Source organism: Centropristis striata, chromosome 4 (genome assembly GCF_030273125.1).
Source record: "Centropristis striata isolate RG_2023a ecotype Rhode Island chromosome 4, C.striata_1.0, whole genome shotgun sequence".
Classification (NCBI taxonomy): domain Eukaryota; kingdom Metazoa; phylum Chordata; class Actinopteri; order Perciformes; family Serranidae; genus Centropristis; species Centropristis striata.
In genome coordinates this window covers 35,287,037-35,300,239 of record NC_081520.1, presented here as the reverse complement: position 1 = coordinate 35,300,239, position 13,203 = coordinate 35,287,037, and the positions used below count along the sequence as shown (strand labels likewise).

Below are 13,203 nucleotides of genomic sequence, written 5' to 3'. Positions count from 1 at the left end.
ATGCATAGCGTGAAAACTTCCACATGCCCAAAGATGCTCTTATCGCTTTAAGTGATGCCGCCTGGCATGCATACAATCGAATTCCACACACTTTTGCGTCACCGTATGCACGCAGATTTCTTCCCGAAAACGCTCGTCTAAACGCGGAATAAAAAGTAAAGACGCAACGCCACTTTTGCGTCTTCTGTTCAGATCGTCATCATGTAAACGCCTTAAAAAATAAAAATAATAATAACTTGTAGAAAACCAACCAGAGGAGACACATTTTACACTGGATATCCTTCTTTCAAAGACTAAGCTCCTTGCTACACGACATAATCTCTCCCATTTGTTCATGATGTAAAAATATGTTGCTAACCAGAATGCAGACACCACTTGTAGCAGAGTTCCATGAACATGTTTCATCTCCTCGGCTGTGTGCTGAGTTTTCCTGAGGCTCATGATGGAGGGTAACAAACCCAGCAGGGCAGCAGCACAGATCTCTTGGTCCTGACGGTGCAGAGAACACAGGTCCCTGTACACACAAAGCAAAACAAACATGTGAAATACTACTAAAAATTAGTTTTATTTTCTCAGGACAGAATTTGCTTCAAAGAAAGATTTCCCTACGAAACAGGACGAAGCAATGAATCGAATTCCTCCGGAGAGAGCGAGTCCTCAGCAGGAAGCTTCTTCAGCAGGACCAGATACTGAAACAGAACAAGATATTAAAGTTCATCAGCTGAACCCTCATCGCCACAGCAACCAAGACTGTCCACAGCAGCTGCCACCCACCATGCTGAGGTGCAGAGCTTTGCTGAAGTCGATCTGCTCCGCCAGCAGCAGCAGCCGGCGCCGCACCTCCTGTGGTTTGAAAAGCAGACCGTGGACGGATCGGGTGGAGCCACACTCACACAGGAACTCCAAGACTGCAAGGACAGCCAGGTCCGGCTGGGCCAGATGATCGTCTGCTAACAGGCTTTTTGCACCTAAGAGAAGACAGAACCAGATTATTTGACCTGTTATCCACTGATGATCAGCACCTTCAGCTCTGCTGCTCTCTGGTTCATAAAAACTAAACACATCATACTTTTTTTTCTTCAACTTCCTCTGCTATATGTAAGCAGATTTGGCTGGGGCCTGGGTGATATATCGATATAAAAAATAAATCAATATATTTTTTAATGCGATATGGAATTAGACCATATCACATATATCAATGTAGTTCAATTTTTTTTCTTTATATATAAATGCTGCCCTTACTAGGGTTTGCCATATTTAGTTCTTTTGTAATGTTCATTATTCTTTTCTCATGTATATATATATTTTTTTTTTTCAGAAAAAGATTGGCCTATTTTATTTCATAAGCTATTTTTATTTAAGATATTTTTTCATTTAAATGTGCACTTTATGGAGCTTTGACTTTAAAAAAAAAAAAAAAAAGGTACTCCTGTTGTTCTACAGTATTTATGTTCACTTAAATAAAACAGATTCAATAAACTACTTGTGACATGTCATATTTGACTTTGACTGAACATTTGCTCTCACTTTGCGATAAAAATATTGGTATATATACCATATATCGATATTCAGCCTAAATATATCGGGATATGACTTTTGCTCCATATTGCCCAGCCCTAATAGCACATATAAATTAAATTATAGAAATATTGTACAGTGTATATAGTGCAGTGATTGTCAATAATACAATATTTATAACAGCATCCCAACCTTTCTTGAATTGTGCTTTAGTTGACATAAAACAGTTTTGGTCCAATCTGTGTGGTACTTTTTTTGCATTGATTTCAATCAGTTCTATATTTTTTTCCTAATCCCAGGAAAGGCATTTATTTAGAAAACAAGAGATCCGTTCTGACCTGGCCCACATGCAGCGTCACCGTTCTCCCCCTTCTGTCTGCGGGTCCCATTGGTGCTACTGTGGGGCTCTTCGCCATCGTCAAACAGGTCCATGTCTTCTCCTTGCTGAGTTCTGGTGACATCCCCCCAGTCATCATCCATATGATCGTCATCATCCACAACACTGACTCTCTTGGAAACACTGCTCAGCTGGCGACATGAGGAAGTGACACTAATTTAGCGTCTTAGTGCACAGAAAATCTTCTTCTTTTTTTTTTTTTCCATCAGGCCACAAACATCTTGATGCTGCTATGTGCTATATACTGTATATGTACACGTCACTTACCAACTGTTTGCAGATCTCAGCCAGTTCACTGAGGAGACCGGCTGGCAGAATCATAATGAACAGACTGAAGGAGGTAGGACAAACATGATCCTGCAGAAGAAAAATAAAAGATTTCCTTCAAACCAGACCTCATTTATAATGTGTGTGTCCTGCAAATAATGCAGATGGTTAGCTTGCTGTCTGGTTCAGACTTAATGGCTGGATTGTCCATATATTGATTCGATTCCTCTAATCCAGGGGTCTGCAACCTTTATGGGCAAAAAGCCATTGTTGGACCAAAAACAAAGACATAAAGGAGTAAAAATGCTGCATAAATAAAAGCTGCAACCTTATTTTGAGCCTTACAATGAAGATAAAACACCCTACTAAGTCTAAATTAGCAACATTACTTATAGTTCATAATGAGCATTTATTAATATGATTTTCTCAGAATGCAATGAGGACCAAAGTGCAAATTTGTAATCGAAAGCTAGCCTTGCTAGGGAGAACTCAAAACTTGACTGGAAGTTGGCAAAATGTATAAGTTAAGGCACCGGGGCGTGAGCTTTTGTTAACTATGATGCACATTTTAGTTGATTAATAATGATCTCTCCCACTTTCCATCCATGACAGTAGCTCTCTCTCCACCTTCAAATCACAGCTCAAAACTCACTTGTTTAGAATAGCCTTTTCTGTTTGACCATGCCATTATCACTTCTGCTCTGTTTGTTGTTTTTATGTAGTTGTTTGTGTTCTTGTCTTTATCTAACGTTTTTTGCTTTGTTTGTAAGGTGACCATTATTATTATTATTATTATCATTAATGTCAATTATAGGCTACACATTTTTTAAATTGAAAAACACAAACTGCTTTGGGCCTACACCACTGATAACTGGGAAAAAAATGCAAGAAATAAACGTTTCTTTCTGTAAACTTTTTTGTCAGAGCCACAGAGAGAGACACTCTACAGTGTCTGAAGAGCCACATGTGGCTGCAGAGCTGCAGGTTGATCTACTCTAACCTATTATTTCAGCATTCTGCACGCTGTCATGATGGAGGCTTTAGTCACCTTGTTGTGTCTGCTGGCTGACTGCGTGCAGAGCTTCATGACAGATCTCAGTGTGCTCATGGTTCCTTCTTCTGTCATCTTCACTTTCACACTGGAAACAAAACCGCTGAAGTCCTGGGCCAGGGCCTGGGAACAAAAACACCCCAACAACCTTACATTTTTCTATGCTTTGACATAATGTTCTTAACGTGTAAGAGACAGGGATAATAAACGACCAAAGGATGGAATGAAAAAATCTACTGCGATGCATCTGAATGTTACCTTGGCTTTAGTGAAGAGCTGTGAGCGGCAGGCCTCCTCCTCAGTCAGAAACCCAGCGGACACGTAACCTGTGAGAACGCCTGTCAGCAGACTGGAACAGCGCACCAGACACTCCGGAGGGGTGGACTGAGACTGTGGCAGGAGGAACCAGAATAAACAACGGTCTGTGCAAACTACACAAAAAAGGTCACATGTCACAACGCTGCTCATTGAGATCCACTACCTGTTGCAGCCCGCATCAAATTCAAATCTCTAATGCTGCCTACAAAGTTGTCTCTGGTACTGCTCCTACCTACCTGAACGCCCTGATTCAGACATATGCTACCTCACGACCGTTGCGCTCTTCCAATGAACGGCGCCTGGCTCTGCCCCCCGTTGGTCCAAGGCAATCCAGACTCTTTGCATTTCTTGTTCCCCGCTGGTGGAACACACTACCAGTTCCTACCAGAGCAGGGGCGTCCCTCTCTACCTTTAAAAAACTCCTGAAGACCCAGCTCTTCAGAGAGCATCTTCTCTCCTAGCTCCACACGATAATTCTACTCCTCAAAGAATTGTCACTAGCACTTATTGATGCACTAATAGCTCTTATTGCACTATACCTTGATTGTTTGCTTTTACTCTTCCTGTAAGTCGCTTTGGATAAAAGCGTCTGCTAAATGACTAAATGTAAATGCAAATGTACACAGACACATAAACGCGCAAGCATTAACGTCCACTCACATCAGGAGAGTAGCAGTTGAGTAGATTGTCAGCCACACAAAGCAAGGATTGCTCCAATTTTTTTCTGAGGGAGGGGACGGCAGCGAACTGCCCGTCAGTTGAAGCCGTTGTCACTGGCTCATCAGTCGCTCGCATCGCTGAGGGCAGCGCGTTGAAGCTGAACTGCAGGTAAAGCCTCTCAATCTCTTCCAGGTTCTCTTTGGCAGCGGTTGAGGTTTGTTCTTGAAAAAAGGCGCTTTAAAAAAAAGTAATTGACAGCTGAATTATTTCTATTTCACAATAGGAAATTGACAGATTAATTGTGAAAACAAGGAGGTAGATTTCTGCCCTACAAAGCAAAAAGGCAGTAAATGCATTTTTGGTCAAAAATGAGTTATTATCATTTTCATGACTTTCAAGGCATCCTTTGTTATGTGACAAAACATATTATCTCAAATGTGTGTCGTTTTGGAGAAAAATGGTAGTCGTTTGTACAGTAACTAAACGGCTAGATTACAGGATAACTTTAAAGTCATTTTTCTCAGTTCTGCACTCTGCGTAGTTACTGCCTTTTTGCTTTGTAGGGCAGATTGTCCTCATGTCTGTGATTTTGGTACTCTGGAAACGTTGCTTCCCTCACCTTTCTACTCCTTCAGTACCCAGCAGAAACTTCAGGCCACTCCTTGTGTCTTTCAAGGTCAGGGACACCAGGATGTTTGCGATTAGATTGTGAGGAAAGTCTCTGCAAGACACAAAATCATAATAAAGCTTAAATATAGGGACCTTTATCGGAGAATCGAAGACAGAAAAGATGCATCTTAACAAAGGGAAACAGTTTAAGAAGGAAAGTAACATGTAATTCATATTTGGAGCTGGATATTTTCATTTTCTGTACATGCAGCATAAAGTGCATCCCCTGTAAACCACCAGGTTGTAGCTGGAGCGTTCCCAACATTTACAGGAAAGCAGACTGTATCAATATATTACAATTAAAAAAAAAAAAAGTCAGTGCTGAGCCAGGATAAAGTTATGTGTACAGTCAAAGTCAGTTAAATCCAAAGTTAACATATAAAATAAACATAGTACCAACCTGCAAATGATGGGGTGAGGTCTGGAGCTCTCCTCCATCTCATCGCTCTGATCGCTCATCAGCAGCCAGGCTATGAGGGTCTCTTTCAGGTTAGGTGACGCAGATCCCTCCGTGACCCCCAAATAGTCCCAGCCTGAGCTTGAGATGATACTTTTAGGGACCAAGAACTTGAGCAGGGCCTGAGCTAGACAGAAAGCAGCAGCTCTGTGGATAGAGAGGACAAAAGGTTACTAAATGCAAACACATTTATCATAAAGACACATATATAGTCATGGAAAAAATGAATTGACCACCCTTGTTTTCTCTCATTTCTTGTTCATTTTAATGCCTGGTACAACTAAAAGGTAGATTTGTTTGGACAAATATCATGATAGCAACAAAATTAGCTCGTAAGAGTTTCATTTAAAAGATGATATCTAGTCATTTTCATGCTTTTCCTGATAATGATTTTGGTTATTATCAAGAAAACCATGGAAAATGGCTAGATATCAGCTCTTATAATAAACTCTTATGAGCTATTTTTGTTGTTAACGTTATACAGTACAGGCCAAAAGTTTGGACACACCCATCTCATTCAATGCGTTTTTCTTTATTTTCATGACTATTTACATTGTAGATTCTCACTGAAGGCATCAAAACTATGAATAAACACATATGGAATTATGTACTTAACAAAAAAAGTGTGAAATAACTGAAAACATGTCTTGTATTTTAGATTCCTCAAAGTAGCCACCCTTTGCTTACTAGAATATAAGACATGCTTTCAGTTATTTCACACTTTTTTGTTAAGTACATAATTCCACATGTGTTCATTAATAGTTTTGATGAATTTACAATGTCAATAGTCATGAAAATAAAGGAAAAACATTGAATGAGAAGGTGTGTCCAAACTTTTGGCCTGTACTGTATGTGTCCGAACAAATTCACCTTAAGTTGTACCAGGCATTAAAATGAACAAGAAGTGAGAGAAAACAATGGTCTAATAATTTGTTCCATGACTGTATAATATTAACACATTTTAGACATTGAGACTTACGGAGAGGGTTTACATGCTGAACCGGAGAAGAGCTTCCAGAATTCTCTGTCCACATTAATCAGCCCACCGTGGACTATAGAGCTCAGCAGGTCCAGGTTGAGGGCTTCTGTCTGGGGTGAGCTGACCCCTCGCAGTGCCAGGGCCCACACCCGACCCCATAGCCGGGCCAGCTCCATCTTGTGGACTTGGGCCCTTTCCGGGTAGCGGGCCTGGCACCGGGCCACCTCCCTCAGACAGCGTAGCACGTACGGGCCCCTCTCTCCTCTCCGCTGCTCTGCCAGGGCCTGGTACAACACTGACAGCAGCGGGAGCAGCTCCTGGCCGGGCACCATGGACGGATACTTAGAGGTGAGCACTGCGGTGATCTGCAGCCTGAGAAGAGAAAAGAGGGTTTGAATATCTTTCCATGATCTTGATCGGGAGTGGGCACAATCAGATAAACAGGTAACTGTGTGTGTTTTTCTACCACAAAATAAAAACTACTTTTTTAACCCATTGACGCCTGAAACTGTCTGTAAAACCTCTGGGCGATTTTAAAATAAGCCCCTAAAACCTGAAGTTTTTCTGGAAATTCAACAGAAGTGTCAACGCTTCTACTAAATCATCGATTTTTCAGCCTCTGTAGCAGATAGAAATGAAATTCAAAAAGTATTTGAGAGCTTATACAAATGCTACAAAACGACGTATCCGCTTTCCAGGCTTCAATGGGTTAAAGCAGCATACACAGTCCTAACTTATTTACCTTTAAAATGTTCTTATCCCAAAAGAACCCAGACCCAGTTATCCTTAAAGGAAAATTATAGGGGATCTACCACAGACCAAGTGAACCACATAGAACACAATTATTAAATAAAATAAAAAAAGATCTGTGATGTGACATATACATTACAATATATGTTTATGGTATTTAGGTTTATAATATTGCTTATTTTCAAATTAAAAACTAGACACCTTTTCTCCTTACAGAAACACAAATTTGCCTTTTTCTTTGCATCTCCACAACATTTATCAAAACTGTGACATTAATAGCGCTCTTAGACAAATTATTTTTCTGATTTCTTTTTAAGTAACAAAATAATAATAAATCAATAATAAATAGTAGTATATTTTAGTATTTTAGTACTATATTTTATTATCTTTCAGTTGACTGTGATTTTGGTTGTATTATTCCTGGGCAAACTCCCGGTAAATCTCGTGGCCCAAGATAGGTACCTACACAAAGTCCTTTTGGCGGCAAATAAGTAATCTATTACACGGAAATGGCTGCAGGTAAACCCTTCAACCAAGGATGATTGGATTGTAATAATTAACTAAATAAACTGTATGGAGTGACCGACCTTCTTATTAAGGCTGCAATCTGACCAATATATGAAAGTCCGGAGGAAATGGACTACACAAAGTTTGTAATGTAACCTATTGCAGTTGGAAATCACTCATGTGTCTCTTTGGCTTTTGGCACCACGTAGGGTGTTGATTTTATGATTTTATGTGTATACATGCATATTTTATTTTGTGTGGGCGGTGCATTTTATTTATTTTATTTTATTCTATTTTATCTTACGGTATTTTATCATTTTGTCTACTTTTTTTAAATTGTGCTTTTATTGTGTTATCTGTCTACTGTGTTTATATTTTTGTGCAGCACTTTGGAAACCTTGTGTTTTCTGTAAACGTGCTATGTAAATAAAGTGGATTGGACTGGATTGATGTGCTATTTGTTGTTTTTTCTCTGGTTGTTTTGTTTCTTTGATCTACACTATTACATGGCCGATGTTACCAACAGCTTTGTAGTATTGCCCTTCTGTGTTGTTTTTTTTAACCTGAAATTTTACAAAAAAAAAAGTTCTAATATTAATTGTATTGTGATTTTCATACCATGGTATGATGTCAAAGTCACTATGCTGAGGCTGCAGGTGGTCCCGGAGGACCTCCCAGCCCAGTTCAATGCGCCGCCTCTTGCTGGCTGCTCCATGGGTCGGACTGCCCATGTTGGTGGCTCTAAGGGAGGCCTGGGTCACCTCCAAGATATGCGTGTCATTGTTATCACTGAACAGCTGCAGTAGGAAACACAAAATAAGGGAAATAATCTTGTAAAGACAGGTGTACAGGATTTTATATTCGCTAAAATGGCTCTATAATCAGGATTTTTCTGTATGCATACTTGGGACTGGATCTGTATTACCTGATGGCAGATGTCCGCTGTGAGCTCAATGAGGTTGTCTTTGACAGCTATGTGTCGTGTCCCAGTAACGTACTTCCCTCTGCTTCCTATTTGGCTAATTTCTCTTATTAAGGCATCATACAGGTTGTAGAGCAGACTCCGCCATCTGGTCCAGTCCTCAGCATGAGCACCTCAAATATGAGAGAGGGGATAACAAGTTAATGGTTGTTTTAAGGCCAAATCTATGGTTTAAAATGTTTTAATTTGTTACCTTTAAATCATGAATAACATAGTGACAATTTTTTCTATAGCCTAAACGATATGGGATTTTTTTTTTCAAAACTATTTATTGAGTTTTTTCCCAAAAAGTAATACACAATGAACACAACAACGAACATACAGTCATAAAACCCCATCCCTCCCTCTCATAACCAACAGTAATCTCGGAGGAAAACAAATACTTGAGTTAATAAAAAATAAAATGAAATAATTGTATTAATTAATTAATAAATAATAATAACAATAATAATAATAAATTAATTAAATTCAATCATATTAATAAATAAATTAAATAAAAAAATGAAGAAAAAAATGGGGAGGAAATAAATAAATAAATAACAATAAAACAATAATACACAATCATGAAAGTATACATAATTAAAATTAATTAATTAATTAAATAACAACGATAATTCCGATATGGGATTTTTGAGACTGATGCCGATACTGACTTTAGAGGAGGGAAATCATTTTTAACTGATATGGTGGCTTATAGTCATTTTTGGGCTGGAATTAAAATAGACCTTTTTTATGTGGATTGTGCACTGATTTTTCACCACTCTGCAAATGTGCCCAGAAAGCTATTTTCTCATACATAAAACTTTATTAAATAATATTTATATTATTATACATTATACAAACAAGGTATTACATTGTCAGCCAATTCTATAGATGACTGAGAAAATAAAGAATAAACAGGAATCAAATAAATGGCTAATTAAACATCATTACTGTTTTTTATTCTCTTAAAAAATAATTTAAAAAATGAATAGCTAGCACCAGTTCTAAGTCACGGCAAACAATTGTATATTGTGTAAAAAAATAGCACATATCAGGCAGCGTATACACCGATACTGATAGGCCTTTGATAGGCCGATATCGGCTGACAATATCTTTCAACTGATATATCTGTCAAGCTCTACAATTTTACAAAACAAACCCCCTTTTCAACTACTGGTTTTCAATAATGGAATGGTATAATTTGTATTTCAGGGTGTTTTTGTAAGATAAATTTGCAAATATTGTTTAATATTGGTTATCCATCACAATTAATCTTGAGTCACCTTTATCATTTTTATGTTGTGTTGGATTTATATGGACGTATAAACAACCCATACTATAGCCTGTACCATACAGACAACCAAAGGCATCAACACCACTAGAATTTTTTTTAATTTTAAATAAAAAGAAAAGCTCGCTCTACCTGTATCTTGTGTCTTGGCTCCTTTGGGGTGGTGGATACAAATCTGCAGCTGAAAGAACAAAACAATCTCTTCTTTTAGAGCCACACTGGGCCTCATATCCGCCCACACCTTCAGTATGGAAGGCAGAAGCTCCTCTCCCAGCTGACACACCCGCATCCGACAGTTCATGGAGGTGGATCTCAAGAAGATGTTGAGAGCTGAGATGAGGTGCTCCAAAACAGTCAGGTGCTTCTCCTGCCTAAAAGAATCATGGACATTTGAAAACAATGAGAGCATCTATTCATTTACCTGGTGAACATTGCATTCATAATAAGTTAGGATGCATTTTTTTTAAGATTGCATCAAAATTGCATTGAGCACAACTGTTTAAAATGTTGGTAAAAGTCTTCACCTAGCATTTAGAAGAGCTTTGAAGAAGAAGCTGAACAAAGTGTTGTTGAATCCATCGGTCTGCATGCAGCAGCCCTGCACCACCGTGTGAATCACTCTGCTCACCAAAACACGGTTGATGGACTTGGATGAAGTGTTGAACAAGTCGCAGTACAAGTCCAAAAGATCTGAAGATCACAAATATAAACAAAGGGCCTTCAGCAACTGAACAGACAACATTAACAACACTGTGTGATGCAAAAACAACAGATAATATTACAAATTTAAATATATGTTATTTAAATGATCATCCCACTGACTGTGCCACTGCTGTGGAGTGATGTCACACCAGTATTTGCGGACAGAGAGGATGTCCTTCACTAGGAGGCTGCTATAATCCTCTCCGTAGGCTGAACAGCTATATGAATTCTGCAGGACGTCCATCACATGTTTCAGCATCTCACTGCACTTTAAACGAGGACCGCCTGCAGAGAGAGACACACAGTGCAACTCAAGTCTCAACAATATGCTCAACGTCTCTGAATTGTTGCCGTTTCACCTGAATTGCATTGTACAGTAACCTACTACTGGCCCTGATAAAGACAGGGGCCTTACGTTTGTTTGCATAGCGAATGAAGTATTTTATCAAGCTGCACATTTCAGCCATCTTCTTCTTCCGAGTGGCCAGGGTAGTTGCTGTGACTTTACTCGATTGCATGCCTTCTGTCTCCTTCTGGACATAACGCTGCAGAAATCTGATAAAAACATAAGAGGAATTGCATATTTCTCAAGGTCATTGACTCTGACAGACAACTGAACCGAATAAAACCAAAAGTCTTGCATCAGCACAATTTAAGGATATCTTACACAACATGGAATGAGAGCAGAAAAAGCTGGAATAAATCAGCAATTTGAAATATAAAAGCAAACACATGCAAGTGTTTTTTAAAAGGTTTTAGCAGTCTCATGCTTGCGCCGGCATGCATGATATAGTTTAGCTATTGTTAAGAGCAGCCCCCATTTTCTTCAGTTCATTTTTTTCATGAAACAGTTAAAATGCAAGTACAATCATAAGACATAAATGTGAAATGGGACACCCTAATGGTGCCCAGACACTGAAGAGATAGCAATAATAAGATATATATATTGAAGAGAAGCATGCACTATACAGTAACAGCTAAGTTTTCTTTAACAATCAAAGGTAACACAGTGTGAAATTTTGATAAATTGCTCACTTTGCAGGTAAAGTAAATTTTAGTAAAGATAAGTGTGCATAAAATAACACAGAAGACATGACTGGTATTATGCTATATAACTTTATATGCATTTTGTTGCACGTGTATAAAATCAATAATATTCAGACTACCTGAAAACAGCATCCCATGTGAGCTGCTTGGAGCCTTTAGCTTTAGATCCAGTGGTCCGGTCCAGCTCCTGCACAACCTCTGGACTCCTAAGGAGCCGTCTGAAGCGTTCAGCTTCTTTCTGGAGGCATGAAGAGAGGAAACAACTGTTACACTTACTGGTTAAACTTGGCTACAATGAGGCTGACAAAGGTTTGATGCATTATATGTAATTGCATAGTTTAAGTGCAGTGTTTATGCAGGTGTGATTACCTTCCTCTCTGTAGCTTTGTCATTCTCCAGCCCCCTGCAGCAGACCAGGAGATCATGAAGAGCCAGACTCATCGTGCTTCACAGTGGATGAGGGCGCAGCTCTCATTAATGTAGAGGAGACTATTTTACCTGCCAGGGCAGGATGTTAGCAAGAGAGGATGTTGTTATTCACCCACCTCATATTTGCATTACTTTACATGAATAAGCAATACTCCAAAGCACATCTGACAAACTAATCTGTGCAAACTTTTGACATGAAATGACAGTTTGACTACCTGCCAGTTAAACTGCTCCAGCTAAACACTCTATATTCACTCTGGCCTTGTGAACCAGCTACTTTGGCATCACCATATTGTCAGATTAGCTTTGAATTTAATTAAAAAACACCCATTCAGACACTCTCAGTCCGCTCACTGACCTCTGACGGCTGTGCTGACTGCAAACACGGAGGTGTCACACATGCAGGTGCGGATGTTAGCTGAGGTGCTACATTGCTGTAGCCTGCTGCTGTTGTGCTACTGTAAACTTTGCCATCTTGACGTGCGTTACCAGGCACGCAGGACACGCAGGGAATTCCCGCCCCAGCATCAGCAGTGAAAAGTCCTCATCACTTCCAGGTCATAGCTAGAACCACGTGTATCCGGTTACTTTAGTACCGTTGTTAAAACCAATACAAACTTACTTCTTTGTCAGGTGAAATATTATCAAAGAGCACGTAAAAGTAATGCTAAATCTAGTATGCTGGTTCATATCGTCACACTGTTAAAATAATCGCCTAACTCATTTTTTTCAAGCTTTGCAGGAAACACAAAAAAACTTCACCAAAAGTGTAACATATGACATTTATTGATCATTTCACTCAAAAAGGATGTAACAAAGGATGGCTATTGGCATAGTAATAACACTGTTTGTAAATTATGTAACTTAAGAGAAATAAATGACTTAGGCAATTTTTGAACATGCCTTTGTGACTTAAGCAAGATATGGGAACACTTATTTTGAAGGTGTCTATAGTCACACAGACCTGTCAGAAATGACATGACAAGTATCATGAACATTAATGTTACTTCAAAGTGTCATTAATGTTCATGACATATCCCATGCATTTTATACAGTCTATGATCCCATGTCATGTTTATGACACGCTCATGTCACTCTTATGTAGACACCTTCAAAATAAAGTGTTACCATATCTTGCTTAAGTCACAAAGGCATGTTCAAAAATTGCCTAAGTCATATTTTATTTTGACTTAGGCA

The 13,203-nt window shown here is 39.0% G+C and overlaps 1 protein-coding gene across 1 annotated transcript in view; it reads right to left on the bottom strand.

Annotated features, from left to right (window-relative positions):
* atm (ATM serine/threonine kinase) overlaps positions 1–12,469 on the bottom strand; it is a 47,797-nt gene extending 35,328 nt beyond the window's left edge. Inside the window, exons 1-20 of the mRNA XM_059330771.1 lie at positions 12,365–12,469; positions 11,947–12,075; positions 11,697–11,815; positions 10,946–11,085; positions 10,651–10,815; positions 10,353–10,518; positions 9,961–10,199; positions 8,499–8,668; positions 8,192–8,370; positions 6,317–6,688; positions 5,281–5,484; positions 4,831–4,932; positions 4,212–4,446; positions 3,492–3,623; positions 3,231–3,356; positions 2,183–2,272; positions 1,857–2,046; positions 775–968; positions 610–689; positions 359–514 (exon numbers count right to left, since the gene is read on the bottom strand). Coding sequence (XP_059186754.1) covers positions 359–514; positions 610–689; positions 775–968; positions 1,857–2,046; positions 2,183–2,272; positions 3,231–3,356; positions 3,492–3,623; positions 4,212–4,446; positions 4,831–4,932; positions 5,281–5,484; positions 6,317–6,688; positions 8,192–8,370; positions 8,499–8,668; positions 9,961–10,199; positions 10,353–10,518; positions 10,651–10,815; positions 10,946–11,085; positions 11,697–11,815; positions 11,947–12,018 — 3,131 coding nt within the window. The 5' untranslated portion in view covers positions 12,019–12,075; positions 12,365–12,469. The remainder of the gene's footprint in view (positions 1–358; positions 515–609; positions 690–774; positions 969–1,856; positions 2,047–2,182; positions 2,273–3,230; positions 3,357–3,491; positions 3,624–4,211; positions 4,447–4,830; positions 4,933–5,280; positions 5,485–6,316; positions 6,689–8,191; positions 8,371–8,498; positions 8,669–9,960; positions 10,200–10,352; positions 10,519–10,650; positions 10,816–10,945; positions 11,086–11,696; positions 11,816–11,946; positions 12,076–12,364) is intronic.
* Between the last annotated feature and the right edge of the window lie 734 nt (positions 12,470–13,203).